General features: G+C 39.4%; 3 protein-coding genes across 6 annotated transcripts in view; 2 read left to right on the top strand and 1 right to left on the bottom strand.

Moving 5' to 3' along the window:
- Nucleotides 1-218: 218 nt before the first annotated feature.
- On the top strand, nucleotides 219-13,675 carry MIOS (meiosis regulator for oocyte development). 2 transcript variants are annotated; one of them, XM_061344686.1, is made up of 11 exons: nucleotides 220-353; nucleotides 1,280-2,646; nucleotides 2,838-2,936; nucleotides 3,815-4,072; nucleotides 5,264-5,433; nucleotides 7,108-7,173; nucleotides 7,793-7,951; nucleotides 8,688-8,840; nucleotides 9,971-10,175; nucleotides 11,250-11,379; nucleotides 11,632-13,675. In XM_061344686.1, the coding sequence occupies exons 2-11, from the start codon at nucleotides 1,350-1,352 to the stop codon at nucleotides 11,726-11,728; spliced, it is 2,634 nt and encodes an 877-aa protein (XP_061200670.1). In that variant the 5' UTR covers nucleotides 220-353; nucleotides 1,280-1,349; the 3' UTR covers nucleotides 11,729-13,675. The 2 variants fall into 2 exon arrangements, with proteins under 2 accessions (XP_061200671.1, XP_061200670.1); XM_061344687.1 differs by lacking the exon at nucleotides 8,688-8,840 and having other exon boundaries at nucleotides 219-353.
- Nucleotides 13,676-16,148: 2,473 nt separating this feature from the next.
- On the bottom strand, nucleotides 16,149-19,801 carry RPA3 (replication protein A3). The gene is made up of 4 exons (XM_061344694.1): nucleotides 19,656-19,801; nucleotides 19,288-19,362; nucleotides 17,549-17,657; nucleotides 16,149-16,658 (listed from the first exon to the last, which is right to left on the bottom strand). The coding sequence occupies exons 1-4, from the start codon at nucleotides 19,752-19,754 to the stop codon at nucleotides 16,576-16,578; spliced, it is 366 nt and encodes a 121-aa protein (XP_061200678.1). The 5' UTR covers nucleotides 19,755-19,801; the 3' UTR covers nucleotides 16,149-16,575.
- A 15-nt stretch (nucleotides 19,802-19,816) lies between these two features.
- The window catches only part of UMAD1 (UBAP1-MVB12-associated (UMA) domain containing 1), an 82,653-nt gene continuing 82,547 nt past the window's right edge, over nucleotides 19,817-19,922 (top strand). The window contains exon 1 of one of the 3 annotated variants that reach the window (XM_061344688.1): nucleotides 19,817-19,895. The gene's annotated coding sequence lies outside the window, so the exon portion shown is untranslated. Of the gene's footprint in view, nucleotides 19,900-19,922 lie in introns of all 3 variants that reach the window. The other 2 variants (XM_061344689.1, XM_061344692.1) reach the window with 2 other exon arrangements.

The following is a 19,922-nucleotide window of genomic DNA, read 5'->3' on the forward strand; positions in this document are numbered from 1 at the left end:
GAGAGTAGAGCTTAAGGAAAGGAGAAGTAAGGTGAAAGAAGGATGTACCTGCTGTAGTTCTTGTGCAAATCTACTTAACTTTGTTCAACCTGTATGCCGGTCCGAGGCCGGAAGTTAACGCAACTCCATCCGGCGGAAGGCGCTCTGCGTGCCATGGTACCGCCTCTTCCGGAAGTAACGTTCTTGTCTCTTCTCTGTGCGCCGGAAGTGTCGCTGTTTTCCCCGCACCGTAGGGGGAAGCGGTCGTGCGTCTTCAGTGTTTCCTCCTCTGCCGGCTGTGCCGGCTGGCGGCGGGTCGCCGTCTCCTTACCCTGGCTGCAGCGGTAGCGGTGTCGGAGGGCCCCGCGGGCTGGGTGAGTACAGCCGCGCGCGGAAGGGAGGGTGGGTGCCTGGCACCAGGGCCTGCCGCCGGGGCTGTGTGCCCGCAGGCCTCGGCAGACGCCTCTGAGCAGAAAGCGGCGGGCAGGGTGGGCTGCGGCCCTGTCACCCTCTCCGGGCACGGCGGAGCCCGGCCGGGACGTGAGCATCAGGAGGCCCAGGAGGAGTAAATTCGCTTCCTTTTAATACTTCCCAGTCGCGTGTGTACCTCTCTCCAGGTACAGAAGGTGTTTATAGGGTGTGTGGGGTTATTTTGTATATAGGTATGTGTGGTGGTTCTGGGCATGCTGTTGCTGAAAGTGTAAATGTTCTTTAACAGCAGTGCCCGTTTTTGAATGCTGTTAGGCCAAACGTGAATGAAGAGAAGGTAATGCTGGGGCAGAAGGTGGGATTTGGAGCAGTAGGATAAGATAAAGAGTGAAAAGTTGTATTTCTTCAGAAATCTTTAAAGAGGGTAAGCCTTTTCTGGCTGTGGAACAGACTTCAGACAAAACAGGCAGACTCTAATTTTTGTCTATTAGTGCACTTCAATTAGACAGATTTTCTATGCATGTTTAAGGGAGCGTCCCTTTACCAGCAGCACACCCATGTATTATGCCACATCACATCTCAGCTAATCCTGTCTTGATTAATATGCTTGTTGAGTTTGTAAACACAGCAAATCCTGCTGTTAGGTTTGTAGGTGGCTCTGTCTCTGTAGGAATATACCAGCAAAACCAGTGAGCTGGGGGGAAAGTGATGTAATGCAGAGAATGCTTCAGATTTCGGCCTGGAATTCATACATGTTAAACCCCTGGGCTAAATGTCATTCAGAGCCATACTTTTGTTTGTTTAAAGATGATCTCAGATTACAAAGGAGTGTGGGTTTTGATAACATTCATACAACTTATTCTCTCAACAGTTTCCATATGCATGGATATCACCTGATTCTTCTTACAAGAGCTTAAATTGTGTGTAAACCTACTCTAAACATGAGTGGCTCCAAACCTGATATTTTGTGGGCCCCGCACCATGTTGACAGATTTGTTGTGTGCGATTCGGAATTGAGCCTTTATCACATTGACTCTGCTGTAAGTTCAGAACTCAAGGCGGGGTCCTTGCGATTATCAGAAGAAACAACAGCTACGCTATTGTCCATAAATTCAGATACACCGTACATGAAATGTGTGGCTTGGTATCCAAAGTACGATCCTGAATGCCTCCTTGCTGTTGGACAGGCCAATGGTCGAGTGGTTCTTACTAGCCTAGGTCAAGACCACAACTCAAAATGTAAAGATTTAATAGGCAAAGAATTTGTTCCCAAACATGCGAGGCAATGCAACACCCTCGCGTGGAACCCACTGGATAGTAATTGGCTTGCTGCTGGGTTAGATAAACATCGGGCTGACTTCTCAGTGCTGATCTGGGATATAAGTAGTAAATATGCCTCAGAGACTGCTGTTGCTACAGAAAAAGTAAGACTTTCATCAGGAGATGCGGAAGCAGGACTGGTAGTAACAAAGCCATTATATGAATTAGGTCAGAACGATGCTTGCCTCTCTCTGTGTTGGCTTCCACGGGATCAGAAGCTGCTTTTAGCTGGAATGCATCGAAATCTGGCTATTTTTGATCTGAGGAACACAAGCCAAAAAATATTTGTAAACACTAAGGCTGTTCAGGGAGTGACTGTTGATCCCTATTTCCACGATCGTGTAGCTTCCTTCTATGAAGGTCAGGTTGCCATATGGGATTTAAGAAAGTTTGAAAAGCCTGTTTTGACCTTGACAGAGCAGCCAAAACCCTTAACAAAGGTTGCGTGGTGTCCAACAAGAACAGGACTGCTAGCTACTTTAACAAGGGATAGTAATATCATTAGACTGTATGACATGCAGCATACTCCCACCCCTATTGGAGATGAAACTGAGCCAACAATAATTGAAAGAAGTGTCCAACCATGTGAAAACTACATTGCTTCGTTTGCTTGGCATCCCACAAGTCAAAATCGAATGGTAGTAGTGACTCCCAACAGGACTATGTCTGACTTCACAGTTTTTGAAAGAATTTCTCTTGCATGGAGTCCAGTGACCTCCTTAATGTGGGCTTGTGGACGACATTTATACGAGTGTACAGAAGAAGGAAAGGCTAGTTCCTTGGAAAAAGACATAGCAACCAAAATGCGGCTCAGAGCTCTGTCAAGGTATGGTCTTGATACTGAACAAGTTTGGAGAAATCACCTCCTAGCTGGAAATGAAGATCCTCAGCTGAAATCACTTTGGTACACTCTGCATTATATCCTTTATTTTATATCCTGAAGAAGTAATATACCTTTATATGTAAACCACTTCTATGAAATTCTTGAACATCTTTAATGCAACATCCTGTAAATACTTTGTATGTGTTAATATAATGTGACTTTAAATTAAAAAATAAAGTTTTTTAAACACTTGGGAAAAAATTAAGCTTCCTATACATGAAAATACTTATGAAGCAGTACACTGAAGATATGGATCAAAAACTTACAGGAAACAAAGGTCCCTTAGTTTATGCTGGCATTAAATCAATTGTGAAGTCATCTTTGGGTAAGAATATTCCAACTTTGATAAGGTCTGTTGTAATATGCTTACAGAATGATGCACTCATGGGTTTGCCTTTAAAAATTGTTGAAAGAGGCTATTTAAAAATACAGAAACAAAGTGTTTCTGTTTGTGTTTTAATACATGTAAATTAACAGTTTATGTTACAGTAATTCTGAAAATTTTCAGTGTTCTTGGAAAGTCAGTAACAACAAAAACAAAGTATCCTTGGAGGTAAATCTTCAACTGAACTATTCCAAATGTGGTTTTTGACTGTGGCACTGAAAATTCTTGCTCCCCACTTAACTGTTACACGGGGCGTAGTTCTTTACTGTGGTCACTGTGTAGGACATTTGTATAACTATGTTTAAATAAGCTGTCTGGACATCTCATGCTTCTCATGCTCAGAGAAATTTTTATTAGGATAATCTAATATTTGAATCTTTCCTTCTTTATTCGTTATGTCTCTTATTAATATTATGCTCCTTGGAGCAAAAAAAGTAACTCTTCAGTGGTGGGAAGGCTTCTAGCACATGGGCACTTGCTAAGGAAAGAACTGGTAGAACAGGTGCTGTATTATGTATTATGTATTTTCAAATTGGACATACTGACAGCTCCTGTCAACCGTAACAGGAACATCCAAAATCTTATGAGGTAGAGGATGGAAAAGTCTTATTGGGGGATATGTGACAAGTTACAATGCATGATTTTTGCATATCAAAATAATTTTGTGTATGCTGCTCCTTACCATGGAATTTTTGGTAATGTTAAAGTTCTAAAATATGATACTCGGCTTTATGATTGAAATCTAAGTGTTGTGTTGTCATTGCAATTTAAATTTAAATTGTGATTTAAGCATCATTTAACTTATTTCCCATTTCTAGGAACAACAGAGAACCTCAGGCACAGCAGGAGTGGATCTGATAGACAGGCAGATATTATTCAGTATCTGAGTGAGGAGAGATCCTTGGCTTTGCAGCTTTGTGGGTGGATAAAGAAGGGAACAGACTTAGATGTGGAACCTTTTCTAAATTCATTGGAACAGGAAGGAGACTGGGAGCGAGCTGCTGCTGTAGCACTTTTCAACTTAGACATACGGCGAGCAATACAAATTCTAAATAAAGGGGCTTCCTCAGGAAAAGGTGTGTTTAGTATCTTTTATTCTGGTATTGTATCAGTAGATTTTTTTTTTTTTTTCTGAAAACAGTTATATAGTATGAAAATATGCCTGTTGTCTTATAGGTACTTGAAGTAATTGTATTGGAGCCTGAGAATCTGGCAAATCCTGATATTTCACTCCTCAGACTATCATAAGCATTACTGTTTAGTTAAAATAGATTGTATGTTTCAATTTCCTACTGGTACATACCACAGAAAGTGTTACACTCAGAAGTAGTGGAATTCTTTTGTTCTAATGGAGTTGAATCTTGGCTAGATGTCATGTGTATCTGCTTCTGTTGGGCTGTATGCCACTTTCTGCTGGTACAACAGCTGTGAAATAACTGAAATGTAATACTCAGGCTCTGCAGAAAACATTTGATTTTGAATGATGTTTGGTAAGAGTTGCAGTGTATGAGAGAAAAGTTAAGACAATGAAGCCAGGAGATGGAGGTATTTCTGTTCTGTTTTCTTGCCAGTATTCCTCCTACATTTGCATCTTTGTTCTCATTAAATTTAAGACTGTCTTGCCACTAAAGTGAGTAGGCGAGACATGAAGGGAGCTGTTAAGGTTGTTTTATTTTTAATATTGCCCCTTTTTGGTGGGTTAAGTGTGTGCTTTTCATGGGGTAAGTTCAGAGTAGAGACATGCTGCCTTCTGATTCAAAAAAACAAAATTAAACTTTAGGGCAAAATTAATATCTAGATGAAATAGATCTGATGTTTTTAGGAAACTTGTTAACTTCAAGCTGCTGTATGCAATTGTTACCCTTCAGCTAGGTCAGTTAAGTGATGGCTGCATACACAATCCTATGTTTTTACTTCTTGTGAATATGAATTATGATAAAGACAATCTTATTACAGTGATAGGAACACATTTAGCAGTTCAAAACTATTTAAAAATATTTCAACAACCAGAGTGTTGTTGCTTAAAATGTAACTCTGGCTGTCATGCACCATGGGCTTGTGTCTTCTAGAGCTGTACCTTACCTGAACAGAGGCATTTAAAGCAGACCCTAATAAATTATAGTGTATGCATGTTTTATTTTAGTTAGTTCTACTACAGTTTGTCTTGCATCTCGACAGAATGTTCTGTTTCAAACTGATGCTTTCAATTACAGTTTTAATTGGATTTTTTTAACTTGAATATTGTTTCACTGTTTTTAACTAATCAGGTGATTTAAACCTTAATGTTGTGGCAATGGCTCTATCAGGCTACACAGATGAGAAGAACTCACTTTGGAGAGAAATGTGCAGTACTCTTAGACTGCAATTGAACAATCCCTACTTGTGTGCTATGTTTGCTTTCCTTACAAGTGAGTCTGGTTCCTATGATGGTGTTTTGGTGAGTAAATTTCTGTTTGTTAAAAATGCTTTAAATAATAGGTGCCTATATGTGTGTGTGTGTGTGCGCACACATATATGTAGGGGAAGTGCTTTATACTCAGTGAATTAATTAGAATGTATTGATTCCTCCTGATATTGTTGGACAACATTTTTTTTTCTGCTAAACAGACATATTAGTGAATAAAACATGCATAAACAGAGAAAATACTCACTATAGCTTACACATTTTTAGAGGATATTTTTTTTTTTTAGTGTGGGGTTATTGAACTACTAGAAATAGGTTATCAAAATAATTTAAGCAGGGGGAAAAGGGGAAGGGAGGTTAATAATGGAAATGCACAAAACGGTAAGTGCAAGGGATTTTGCAAGAGTTTCATATAGCTGTATTTGCATTGGATTGTATTTTTTCTTGTGAAGTTATTCTGTTAAATGTTTCAACACAATGAAATTATTTTAAGTAAACATCTTCTGAACATGGTATAAAATTGCCATGTGAAGAACGAACTAAATCTTTAATTATGAGATACTTTGAGCCTTTGGAGGAGTAATACACTTGATCCTTGGTTAAATAACAGCAGCAATACTGGATTCTATAGGAATTATTTAGCTCAAGGGAGGACTCCTGTAATGCAACAGGATAATTGGCCTAAACCCGCTGAAAAGAAAGTTGTCATGAGATATGATGCTTTTAGGGTATTAAAAAGAAAAAATAGAAAAAAGTTTAAGAAACTCAAAGGAGAGAAACTTGAGGTTTTTCTCTTCAAGGGAGAATGTTCTGGTTCTCTGGATTTTACGTAATAATTTTATAGTTGTTTTTTATTTATGAATTGGAAACTGACAGATCACAAGGTGGGTTGTTTGGTTCGGTTTTTTTTTGTTGTTTTGTTTCAAGTTTCTGAAGTTTGCATAAAAAAAATTTTGCCAAGCACTCCTCCTTGTTTTGGCAGTGTCGATCACAATTTCTAGTCTGAGAACATCAGGAGGGAAAATACAGGCACAGCATAGTACTGAAATTTTATCTAGTCAAGGATTTAATTCTTTTTTTTCCCTTCAGTGTGACTTTTACTAAAAGGATTAAAAAGCACAAAGTAAATATTATTGCATTTCTGCACCTTGAGTGCCAATATTCTTGTGAGAAACCCATGTTCTGGGATTTTGGAGTTAGTTTTTAGTTGTTTGAGGTTTTTTTTGTTGTTGTTGTTGTTGTTTGTTTTAGTAACTTTTAGTCATGATTTTTAGAAAGGAATTGGTGGTTAAGCCAGTTATTTTGTAAATATGGTAAAGGAAGGTTTGTTTGTTTTCCTTCCCCCTGTGACTTGGTGGAAGTCTTAGCTGTATGTGCTAGAAGCTCTAAGTCCAGCTCTAGATGACCTGCAAAGTTTCTTGTTTTTGGAGTTTCATTAACCTCATAGGATGTTTTATATACCAGGTTTTCCTGCCATTTGAGCAGATTATTCCTGTAGCTAGTCTAGCTCTGATACCTGTATCTGAGTATCGGTGATTAATCTCAGATTTAGTGTTTGCTTTCTTCAGATGTGCCATTTTCTTTGTACATGGTTAATTTCATAGTATTAGCTATACAATAGTGCAGATGATCTGACTTTTACAAACCATGTATTGACAAGGTGGAAACTTGTATGTGATGGTGGTATTTCTGTGTTTCTCTCCAAAGTATGAAAATAACGTAGCTGTACGAGACAGAGTGGCATTTGCTTGCAAATTCCTCAGTGATGCTCAGGTAAGTTTGTGGTTGCACATTTAAGCAAATTATAAGTCTGGGCTTTATTTAGAGGCGGAAGAAACTCCGGGGTGGAGGGTGAACAATGGAAACAGTAAGTTATGAGTGATTTATCTCATTGCAATAGGATATAATCTGGTCTTCAGTTTGTACCTTCAGCTTGATGTTTTTTTGTTATTGTTCTTGTTTATTTGGGGTTTTTATTAGTATTCATGACACTCTAGTTTGCTAAATGCTGTTGCATTATCTTTATGTCTGTTTTTCTTGAATATTTGTACTTACTCAGTATTTATTTCCAGATGCTTATACTCAAATTAAGGCTTGGCTTTACACCAGGAATGTTTTCATTTAAATTCACTAAGTATTTAAATATGTAACCTACCTCTTTGCTCTTCCTATCAGGAGACATAAAAGTTTGTTGATAACTACTTGAATTGTTGCAGTACAATAGATATAGCCATATAACTTTTTCTGTGTAACGTCCGGCAAGCAACATGTTCTGTTAGTAGCCGACACTCTTGTATTCAAATCATGAAAGTTTTGTCATACACCAGTGTATGACAAAAGTTTGGAAAGGCTGAATCGATGGCAAAAGTTAAGTAAATTTTCTGTTTTATAGCTGAACAGGTTTATTGAAAAGCTGACGAATGAAATGAAAGATGCTGGGAATTTGGAGGGAATACTGTTAACAGGGCTGACAAAAGATGGAGTTGACTTGATGGAAAGTTACGTTGACAGAACGGGAGATGTCCAGACAGCAAGCTATTGCATGCTACAGGTTAGTGTATCACTCTTATCTTTATAGAGGATAACTAAATACAGTTTCTGTAGCAGAATAATACTGCCTCTTGTGAACTAAAAAGTATTTTCTGTAATCAGTTGGGACAATATAGATCATGAGTGTTTTGTGGAATCATCTGAAACAATCAGTGTTAACTATGAATATGTATCTTCACTTTCCCTGGTTTAGATAGCTTGAGACGATAGTAGGGGAAAGAGGCAAGAAGTAGCCCTTTTCACTGGCTGAACTGGGAATACCCATTCCCCTGCTTATTGCTGGTGTATTTTCAGAGAAGTTCATTTATTTTTTTTTTTGCTTCCAGGATTTTGACAGAGAACTGAGGTGAGTTTTTTTGTTTGTAGGCATTGGGTTTGGGTTTTTTTTAATGATGGACTTGTCTTGGTTTTACAGTTGCCAACACCGTGTTTAGCTGCATATATAATCATAACAATGATTTAGAATGTGTTATGTGACAAAATTTTGTAGTACTTTATCTGACAGACACAAGTTTTTAGGAGGACCTGGAAGCAGAAGTACTTTCAACCAGCGGCACACTGGAGAAAAAAAATATCAAATTTGTGTTACAGTTTAACAGAAAATTAATCTTTTTCTAAACAAACTACACTATTATTTCTCTTATCTTATAGTACGCTTTGTAAAGCCTTTTTCAGAAGTAAGTAATACGTACTGTGTATCTTCAGCATGTCTGACATTTTTTCCCTGCCTGCTTTAGGGTTCTCCATCAGAAGTACTTAAGGATGAGAGGGTTCAGTACTGGATTGAGAACTACAGGAATCTTTTAGATGCTTGGAGATTTTGGCATAAACGTGCAGAATTTGATATCCATAGGAGTAAGCTGGATCCCAGTTCAAAACCTTTAGCCCAGGTAAATATAATTCTTGTATGAAGCATGACCAGTCCAGAAAGGAAGGTGGCCTGGTACTTCTATAGAAAAAAGTTGCTGGCTGCACATTGGCTTTCATGAGGATTCATGTGCAGAAGAACGATTTCAACTAAGGCTGCCCTAAAAATGGAGCTGAACTCTAGGTTGTTTTTTTTTGTTGTTGTGGTGGTGGTTTGTTTTTTGGTTTCTTTTTTTCCCTCTCCAAATTTTATTTTTTTTTACACTTGATAATGGTTTTGACAGAGTGCAGAACTATAGTAAAAAATCTACATTTCTTCATGCCTAATCTAGGAAATCACTTTCCCACCTTTTGTATTTTTTTTTTAATTTTTTTTGCCTGTAGACCTTTTCCTGTCAAATACCGGGTTGTCTTTTAGAAACCAAATCTTTTCAACATCGCTTTTCTGATGAAACTGTTGACATCACTTTTTCCTCCCATGATATCAAAAAAAAGTCAGAGATGATTCATGCAGGTGAATTCAGCAACAGGGTGAGGATGATGTTGAAGCCAGGGAATTGAACCAAGAACTAGCTCAGATTGGCTCTGTTTTAATTGAGGTGGACCTCAAAGCTATTTTGAAGCTCTTGAACCCTAAACTGAAAGTGAACAGCAACTTTCATTATCAGTTCTGAACACAAGCTAAACCAAAAACTAACACCCTGTCCAAATGCTATCTACTTAACATCTGGTGGCACTTTTAGCCAACTTGTTCTTACCACAGCACTTCTCATGTTTGAGACTAGTCATAGAGTGACTATAAGGAAGGAGAGACAACATTTAATTATACAGTAATTAGAGTAACCTTAGTTTCTTTCATGACTGCAGATACAGCTTTTTATTATCTTAAATAACACCTTTGCAAGTTGTCATAATTCTGCAAGTTTTCATGTGCTTTTGAGGCAAGTGATCATCATTAAGGCCTACTTCTCAGGACTGCGTGGCACATCTATAAGCCAAGATGGTAGAAACTCCTTCACAAGTCACCTTGGCTTTCCAGGCCACTGTCTAGAATATCTGGTAAATGAGTGTTTACTAGCTTGAAGAAATTCACTCATAGGTGTAGCAAAAACATAACCAAACAAAAAAATTAATGGGTTTTTGTTCTCTTTAGGTGTTTGTGAGTTGCAATTTCTGTGGAAAATCAATCTCTTACAGCTGTTCAGCTATTCCTCATCAGGGACGAGGTTTCAGCCAATACGGAGTTAGTGGTTCACCAACAAAGTCAAAAGTTACAAGCTGTCCTGGTTGCCGTAAACCCCTTCCTCGCTGTGCACTTTGCTTGATAAATATGGGAACACCAGTTTCCAGCTGTCCAGGTATGATGTAGTGCATTTTAATTAATAAATAAGATGGAGTACATGTTAGAGGCCTAATAGGCAGTTCCCACTGGATGATCTTCTGTTGCACCTTTTTCTTTCCATCTGTACTCATTCTGTAAGTATTTATTTGAGGGAGGAAGACCATAATTGAAAACGTATTTATATCCCATCTGATTTTTATGATGAAACCTATGTCTCAACTCTTTGGTGTCAGCCAATATGCACAGTTACTGAGTTCTTACAGTTTTCCCAGTGAGAATGTCAGTGAAATTCCATGGTTAGACAGAAGAAGAGATGCAAGTATTGTGGTGATCAGTATTGTGAGCTTCAAAACTGTAAGAAATAGGAAGTGTGTTTTCTTGAGATGAATCGTAGGGATACTACAGAAATTATAGAATGTTTTCCAGACTTTAAGCTGGAAGAGAGGATAAATTTAATGCAGTATTCTGTCACTAAGTATGAAAGAACGTATGGATCACGTTGTCACAGTTAAGAAGTATTATGACTAGAAAGAATCTTTTGGTTCTACATGTCTTGGCTTCAGCATTATACAAGGTCTAAATGGAACTGATTTTGTTCATATTTTTAGGTCAGTCTTGTTACAGAGCCATGAAATTCTGTGCAGTTGTCATCTATTTATATATCTCTTCTTGTTCTTTCACTGATGTTATGAATTCTATATTATCATTCTTCCAACTCATAACTTGGATTTTGTTGATTTGTCTAAAGCAAACATTTCATGTGCAGTGAAACAGGCCCATAATTCAGTGGAACATAATCATTGAAACATAAATCACTGTTGAAAGAGATTGTAAAATTTGCTTAATAGGCAAGTTTAGGATGCCTGTAAGATGTGAAGCAACAGCTCAGCAATGTAATTCTTTCTTTGGCATTCCAACAGTTCTTTACTAACTTCTCTTTTACTGACTTCTGTGGCTCTTCTCAGGCCATTTCTTCACATAATGTTGCTAATTTCAGATTTATTCTAATAGTGTTACAGGTACTGAAATATAAAAGAAGCATAATGATTTACAAGCACGTTTGGGGGGGGGTGGGTTTGCTTCTGCACAGGAGGATCCAAGTCAGATGAAAAGGTGGATCTCAGCAAAGACAAGAAATTGGCTCAGTTCAACAACTGGTTTACTTGGTGCCACAACTGTAGGCACGGTGGACATGCTGGGCACATGCTTAGCTGGTTCAGGTAAGCTGATGTTAAAATCTTTCTTCCTTCCCATGTCTATGCTGCACTGAGCAGGACATGCCTCCTTTGCTGTATCTGTTATTATCATGTTTTGTTGGTTTAGAACATATACAAAACTTCCTTATGATGCTGAGTTTTTTCTGAGCTACAATTAAGTATGTGCCCTTGCACATACAAATTGTAATAGATTACAAAATTACTGTTAAGTTTTATTTTACCCATTTTTTTCTTTTTTCTGCTATTGTTATCCAGGGACCATACCGAGTGTCCAGTTTCTGCCTGCTCTTGTAAGTGTATGCAGCTGGATACAACAGGGAATCTCATTCCAGCAGAGACTGTCCAGGCATAAGTATCGCTTGAAAACGTGAGGTTTTCTTGTGGATCTCCATCATAGCCCAGGCATATATTTTATGACAAAGGTCACTTACTGACTGAAAAAATAAATTGCTATCGGGTTAGTATAGTAAAATGCTGTGTGTATGACTGCTTGGTAGAGGCAGGTATTTGTGAAATGAGCCTCTGGGTGTGGTATGTGGTCCTTTTTCAGAGGACTGAACCAGTTCAGCTCAAAAGCACTCCTGGAATTGTGGACTCTTTGGATTTCCTGAAATCTGAAGAACTTTTAATATAAAGGTTTTCAGGGTAGTGCTGGTCGGCCCTTGTAGTTGTTTTCCAAACAAACCAGTGTTTATATGCTATGAAAGTGGGCCTTCAAAATAAACACCTCAAAAGTGTTCTTCACACGATGCAAAGTGACTCTTCCATTGTTTGATCACACTTTCTTGTATGCAAATAAGTTTCCTTGAAAGTTCATTCAAAGTGCCACTGTTAATCGTACTCTCAAGACTTATTTTAAAGAGAAAGCCATTTCTTTCTGCTCCCACATTTTGTTAATAGTAAAGCAGCATGTTTGCAGTTCAGGGTCTTAATTTACCTACATACCTAGCTGATGTGAATTTTAATGCTAAAGAATTGGGGGTTTGTCTCCTAGTGATGTCTATCCCGGAGAAGTGTTCCCTGAAAAGCCATGTGTCTTTTTCAGTGCAGAGTGCAGGTAAACCATGGGGAGGTTTCATTTGATTAATTTTTAATGTAGTACTGTGAAGATCTGAAGTCTCAAAGACTGGAGACTTGTAAATATTTAAGTTTTAAACTACATGCTTAATTTTGCCTTCAAATGTATTTGAGGACTTTTGAATAGTCAGCATTTCCCTGTACTTCTGAAATATGCTGGGAAGTGTGAAATGAACCTATATAAATCCTGCTTCTGGTCACTAGCAGACACCAGTCTGCTCCAGAAAGGCTGCACAATTTTAGGTCATTGAACCAAAGTAGTCCTAGATGTCACCAGCTGGAATTAGGGTTTTTAATTAACTTGACAGAGATTCAGTGCTATCTGGCTAATGCTGTTCTAGGAGCTGATTGGTATTGTTGTCCTTAATTTTATAGGCAACAAAATTCACACAAATTAGGGGGAAAAAAACCTGTTTTAAGGTATGTGATAATAACATCAGTTTACTTGGTGTGTGTTTATTTACTGATAGAAACAGTATGAGTTACTTAACACTTGCGTACTATGAAATACTAAATGGAGTGCTAGCAATAAACTGGTACTGTATTGCCAGGACTGTGAAAATGGCTGTTTTAAAAGAGAATATATTGTAATATACCACTAGTTCAAAGTGCTCTAGTGTAGTTGCAACATGATAGAATGTAGAAGTGTTTTCTGCAGATGTACACAATTCCATTCAGGGCTTTGGGTTGTGTCTTATGGTTTAGCGCTAATGTAATACGTCTTCTATGTTTATTCTGATCTAAAATTCTTGCCTAATTGACAAAGATCTTTTTTAAGCTAAAATCTAAGAGGTACTTGATATCTGTAGGCTTGGGAGAGCAGTTACCTTTTTTTTTTTCTTGTTGGGAGTATTTATTTTCTTTTCCAGTATATTTGCACACTTCATGTTGCTGTTGAAGAGCTCTTCAAAATGTTCTCCATTTATAAATGTAACCTGGGGTTTACTGTATCATACCCTATTTATATAAATACAGGCAATAAAACTTCTGCTTTATGGAAATGAGGATTTGTAAGTGTCAAGAATATGTTTTTATTCCTCTGTAGTAACAACATGTAGTAAATTTTCCTGATATTTCCATGTGAAGGTGAACACAACTATTAACTTACATTGTTTCATTTTTTATGAAAAGAAAAACTCATTTGTAATGTTTTCAACTTGACTATACCTGTTCATGTCAAATTCTATCATTTCATTAAACTAGGTGCTTGCTTTGATACTCAGCATGTCTTTGAAAGGTTTTGTATTATGAATGTGTCCATATTCTAGGACAGTATAACTACCAGTTCTGGCTGTTGTAATTGGTAATCAGGCTCTCAGACAAGTAATTCTACTATTTATGAAGTAGAGGTGTATGTTTTTTAATGATTTTTTTTCTGGTTTTATTTTTATATTTAAAAAGGTGTGATTTTGGGGGTGATCTATTGTCTTCTAACAAAAATGATAGCTCCAGACATTTTATTAGCTGCAGTTCCTTTTAGATTTACTGTTTTCTGATATCTGCTTAAATCTCAGTTAACTAGGTGAAAGTGGCCTTGTATGCCAACATGGTTTGATACTGTGGTTCATGCTGGTTACATTTCTATACTTTAATTTCATTATATGCTCTGGCCTTGCCTCCCTTCCCTGATTAAGCACAAGCACTTTCTCACTGCATGCACAGGATGCTTGCATGTGAGTACAGTGTGAGTTGTACACGTGTCCGTGCCTGAGCAAGGACAGTGGAGCAGTCCTGATGATGGTGACCAGGGTCATCTAAGAGTTTAGTGATTGCCAGGCAAGTATGCAGTGACATCCCACATAAGGCTTCTCCTCACCTGCACGCAGCTCTAGAGCTTTGTGCATGGTGCACTGCTGCATTCTGGTGCCCTCCCCTGGGCATCCTCACTAGAAGGGAATTTCTGTCCTCTGGCAGATACCCTTTCTGTACATTTGTGTTTCCTAGTTATGTTTCCTTAGATTAGGATCCTGCCAACTCTCCCAGATGTTACTGGAGAAGGCAGTGTGGCAGTAGTGTTCCCCATGCCAAGGTTAGGAAGGCTACTCCAAACCCTTTGGTTGGGAAGTGCAGGGGAAATAAGCGAGGTCCCTAAGATGAGTCACAAGTGTAGTGGGAGCTGCAGGCTCACTGCTGTTCTACAAATGACAGGAACGTCTCCCAAGTCAGCCCTGTTACATCATTGATATAATCTCCTCTCCCAGATTCCCATCCTTTATCACACCCACATTCTTCCAAAGCAACGGCTGGCTCCTGCTCACCTTCCATTACTGGATCTTCTGCTGTCCTCTTTTTGGTGACACACCTCTTCTGTGTCTGTGATAGAATTGCTCTGGTGACTCCCCTTTGGTCAGTAATACATGAAGCCACTATTTCCCATTTTATTATCTACCAGGTCTGGCAGTTTCTCACGCCTTCACCTTGTTAGTGCCATCCTAACAGACAGCAGGCTCCATGGCTATTCCTTTCCCCTCAATACATGGAATGACTGGCAACTTCCCATACCTGATAATTGCGTATGTGACCTGAGCATTATTTTAACATCAAGAATATTTCACAGGTCCTTGCACTGCTGTTTTACTGGTACAGCCATATAGCCAGGGTAGGCTGTTTATTCACAAACCTTGACAGACTATCAAGAAGCAGATGAAGAGCATGTAGTGGAAACTTGGAGTTGTACACTGCTTGCCTAGCCACTTATCATTGTTGCATGACTGTAAGCAAGAGTCTTGACCAACAAAAAGAAACTGGAGCATTTCCCACTTGGATGCCTTAAAACTTTTACACATAGTCCCATCCAAACAAGGATGGTCTCTGTGTGGAAGTGCTGTAGCCATCTAATGGTAGATTGATGTTTGCTTAGTAACTGCATGTAACATTTTACAGAATATATGTACAAGCACAAATACTAGTTTTCTAAAGTAGAATCATAGACTGTTAAATGACATAGACACAGACAGTTACTAAAAATGACATTTTTTCCTACTGAGCACTAAAATACAGTGGTAATAGTGCTAAAGGACAGAGCATGGCTTCATGCCATGCTGACCTTAGGTTCTTTTTTGCTGTACAAGACTGACTCAGGTTTCACAGAACTGCAGAATCAACCAGGTTGGAAAAGATGTTTCTTTCCCAGTGGCAGTAACTTTGTCGTCTTCTGAGTAAAGGGTGGGGAAGGGGGAGGAATCATCTGTTATCTTGAGCATCCACCCAGTTTGTAGTAACTTTAATAAGTAATTGTTGAAACATAAGTTCCTTGACTGAAAACACAGATGTCTATAAATAATCACAAAGCCAGCCATCTGTGTAAGGCACTAACTCTAGCTATTAAACCTGAAACCTCTCTGTAGAAAAGGTTTAGTTAAAATACATTGAAATACTTCATTAAGTCACAGAGAATATTTCCAAAGTTAGATTTTCCTTTGACTGTGTTACCACAAGAGCTGTAAGAATTCTGCTATGTGCTGTAAATAGCCTGGATAATAACAAAATTGGGACCTGTTTGGAAGTTTACACGGTTAAAGTCATCACTTAGACTCCCACCAAAAACAAAGGTTGTGATGGGACCTCAACTGCACTTGAAATCCCCAAACCTACCTAGACATCTTCCAAGTGTTTAACATCAGAGCAAGAGTAAGTACCTTGTACTCGACTTTCTTAAAATTACCTGTGTCAGCTAAAACAGGAGTCACCACATATCACTGAAAAAGCCCACTTTTTTTATTGGAGACCATTTTTAAGATGCAAAATACCCCTTGTGTTCAACAGATTTTATACCAAAGCAAATGAGATTAAAAAAAAAAATCTTTACATTAAACCCCCACCAAATGTCCTCAGTACGAGTTTCCTGTAAAAGGTAACCTTTACCAATAACAACACAAAGATGGTTACAAAACTAGAGTTTCTAGCAGGACCAATCCTGCAAGAGAACACCCCTCAAGGGTGGAAAAGAGTTATATACAGACAGGGAGAGAGCCACAAAAGTATTCTCCTTGCTGAACAAATACATTTGCAAAGAAATCATTCCTCAGTGGCAATTCGTGGCGCATGTATTAGCATCTTTTCAGTGTACTGGTGGGAAATAAATGCAACTGTTATCATGCTGTCAATGTATGCAAAAAAAAATCAAGTATTCCTCCCAGTACCGAACGGATAATATTCAGGGAATTCATGAATAATTTTTAGTGCTTCATCATATAGTTCCAGATCTGAAAGAAGGCAAAGAAAATTGTTGTGATGCATAAGCTAAATTCCCCACAAGCAAATGACAGCATTAAAGCCCTGCTTATTTCAAAACAGTCTAGCTAAGTGTTCCCAGAGCCCCTCACCCTCCCCAGTTTTCTCCAAGGCAGCAACCCTCCCATTGCCTGCTTTTTGGAAGGTTAGTTTTAGGTCTGCGAGCTGTACAATCACACAAGGTCCAGTGCAAGGCAAGAACCACCCGGTCGGGAGTGAGAGAATGATTAGAATTATCTAGGCTGGCTTCCAACTTCAAGTCAGTCCCTACAGTTTGACAGTAAAATGGTATATTTTGTGCAGGATTTTTCCCACGACACTCAACTTTTCTACATTTTACTGCATATCTGGCAGCTTGAAAGACCCTGTCCATAAGCAAAGATAATCAAGGTTTCCCTTTTTACTTAAAGAATCATAGAATAATTTGGGTTAGAAGGGACCTTGAAGCTTATCTAGTTCCAACCCCCCTGCCATGGGCAGGGACACCTCCCACAAGATTTGGTTGCTCAAAGCCCCATTCAGCCTGGCCTTGAACACTGCCAGGGATAGGGCAGCAACAATTTCTCTGGGCAATCTGTTTGAGGCTTTCACCACTCTCATAATAAAGAATTTCTTCCTAATGTCTAATCTAAATGTACCCTCATTCAGTTTAAAGCCATTCCCCTTGTCCAGTCACTGCACGCCCTTGAAAAAGTCCATCTTCAGCTTTCTTGTAGGCTCCCTTTAGGTACTAGACAGCTGCTATCAGGTCTCCCTGGAGCCCTCTCCAGGCTTAACAAGCCCAACTCTCTCAGCCTGCCTTAATTACTTATTGAATTAATATGAACTCAAAATGAACGTCATAATGTATATTCTTACTTACCAAATGGACTTTTATCTTCTCTGAACTGGACATATGACATGCACGTGATGGTTGCTTGATTTGTTACTCTTCCAACGACTTCAATAACTCCTGAGATCTCTTCATCTAGCTAGAAAACACCAAATATAAAATTAGTATTACTAAATTAATTAGCTGCTGCCTCTAGTTCACAGCACTTAAGCTGGGAACTCTCCACAACTGATTGTTTATGACAGATTCTGTTCCCTATCAAACAGTACAGGACTACTGAACAGCCCTGTCCCTCTCCCAAAAAACCCACAAAAGCCTTGAACCACTTACAGATTTAGCTTTTGTAACAGGCACTTCAGTACTCTCACACACACACACACACAAAAGATACAAAGAAGCATCAGAAGGAAGATAACAGTTTATAAGCATATAGAAGTGTTATTTAATCATTGAAGAGAGACTGAAGAAGACAGCAGAATACAGATTTTAATGCCCTGCATTTAAACCTGACAAAATACAGAACTCTGTAAGACGTAAGGAGGTATCATACACTGCAGAAAGCAGTTCCAGTATTCCAGATTCAGGAGGTATAATGGGAAATTATTTCTGAAGTATCTGTCAGTGAGTGTTCAGAATACAAAGATATTGACAATACAAGCTTTTGGTTGAACAAGGAAAATAAAATAAGAAAAAAACCAACAAAACAGCTAAAACTTTAACCTTGTTCCAAAACTGCATAGCTTAAAGAGATGTTTTCTTTCTTTTCTAAGATTCTAATTTTAAGAGTGTGATACTATTTCAGTAATGTTCTTCCAATATCTAACGTATACTTCTAGTTTTCTAGCAAATCTCCTGGTACCCAGCAATAGATTCCCTCTCCTCCCCACAATTTTGTATTTCTCTTTCAAAAGGAGGAATGACACATACATACAAAGGCATCTATTAAAGGGAAAAAGAAGTTAGAAATCATCTTGAAAGTCAGAGTGTGCCATGTGCAATTATTTCACAGGGGAATGGTAAGATTTCTCAGCCTTTAACAACTTAATTCAGAGAAAATGATGTAAAGGCCACACACATGCTCAGTTAAAGCATTTGCCATCACAATGAAATCAATCCCTTAATTACAACATTTGTTACACAGACAAAAAAACAACATAAAGACAATAACAGGGTGTTACTTCTCTAGGAAGTGGTTATGTAACAAAGGAAGCAATATTTTTCTGCAGTAGTTGCTAACATATCTTGTACCCACTGCATTAAGGATGCCTCAAGCTAACTATGAAGTTTACCGGAATGCTATGGCAAGTGTTACACAAGCATATAGAAAATACTCATGAGAATACCATATTCTTGGGGTTCCTTAATTATCTTTACAAAATCTGCTAGGCATATAAAGGTAATAAGAAAAAGGGAGGAAAAAGCAAAATTAAAGCTAACACATGCAGTGGCATATATGACACTGTAAACAATGAATACAGTAAAACAAATTAACAGACAGGGATGTGTCTGACAAGGAATGAGCTGTCACTCTCAGCATCAGCTGAAAATTGATGAAGACCAAGGCGGCTCCTGACATGAATACTACATGGAAGCTGGAAGATGTAAGTAAGAAGAAAAGGCAATGAAACAGGTGGAAAAGGCATTAAATGAGGGATTATTTCTTTTTTCCTGACTAAAAACTCAATGCATGCACACGTTTCAGAAGGGACATAACCTCCGGGATCCACAAGAGGCAACATCAAGTACTTCCACGGCATTCCTTAACTTACAGGGTCGCTCAGCTCCACAGTCGTGTGTTTTCCGTTCCCATCCGATAGCACGAAGAGCTTCCCGGTTGGGTGAATCTAGAAGAGACACGAGGCCTGTGCTCCCAGAGGGCGGCGGGCTGCCAGCGTTACCGGTTCAGCCGCCCCAGCCGGACCGGCGCGGCGGGCCTCTTCCCAGAAGATCAGACCGTTACAGCCGCCTCCCGCCATACCCCCGGGCCTGCCCGCGGCCGCGTCCCCTCGCAAGGCCCCAGGCGGGAGGGCACCCCGGAGCAAGGCCTTATCCAGGGTGACAAAGCAGCCACCCCCACCCCAACCACCCCCCCCTCCCCGACCCAAGGGCAGCAGTGACCGCCAAGCAGACTCCGGACCTTCTCGACGCGGCCCACGAAGCAGACGGGCTGGCCGATAAACTGCGCCAGGTGACTGGTGGCGATGCGGTGCCGCGGCACCTGGTGAACGTCCCCCATAACCGCACAGCTTCCCGCCCTTCACGGGAGGAAGTGGCGTCGTTACCCTGGCAGCGCCAGGATTTTGGGAAGGGGGAGGAGGGAGATAGCGGCACGACTTCCCTTTCGGCCGACGCGACCCGGAAGAGGTGGTGGAGGTTGGTGAGTGGCGGCGGTGTCGGGTGGCGG

Source organism: Neopsephotus bourkii, unplaced genomic scaffold (genome assembly GCF_033783945.1).
Source record: "Neopsephotus bourkii isolate Nb327-2 ecotype Australia unplaced genomic scaffold, CSIRO-AGI_Nbou_v1 NB_233, whole genome shotgun sequence".
Classification (NCBI taxonomy): domain Eukaryota; kingdom Metazoa; phylum Chordata; class Aves; order Psittaciformes; family Psittacidae; genus Neopsephotus; species Neopsephotus bourkii.

What these genes read in the sequence shown, in the direction of transcription:
- MIOS (XM_061344686.1), top strand. Translation starts at nt 1,350, where the DNA reads ATGAGTGGCTCCAAACCTGATATTTTGTGGGCCCCGCACCATGTTGAC. An exon ending in ACTTTGGTACACTCTGCATT is followed by an intron (nt 2,647 to 2,837) that starts ATATCCTTTATT and finishes ACATGAAAATAC; the next exon opens with TTATGAAGCAGTACACTGAA. An exon ending in AATTCCTCAGTGATGCTCAG is followed by an intron (nt 7,174 to 7,792) that starts GTAAGTTTGTGG and finishes TCTGTTTTATAG; the next exon opens with CTGAACAGGTTTATTGAAAA.
- RPA3 (XM_061344694.1), bottom strand. Translation starts at nt 19,754, where the DNA reads ATGGGGGACGTTCACCAGGTGCCGCGGCACCGCATCGCCACCAGTCAC. An exon ending in CTGTGGAGCTGAGCGACCCT is followed by an intron (nt 17,658 to 19,287) that starts GTAAGTTAAGGA and finishes GGTGTTTTCTAG; the next exon opens with CTAGATGAAGAGATCTCAGG. An exon ending in AGAAGATAAAAGTCCATTTG is followed by an intron (nt 16,659 to 17,548) that starts GTAAGTAAGAAT and finishes GCCTTCTTTCAG; the next exon opens with ATCTGGAACTATATGATGAA.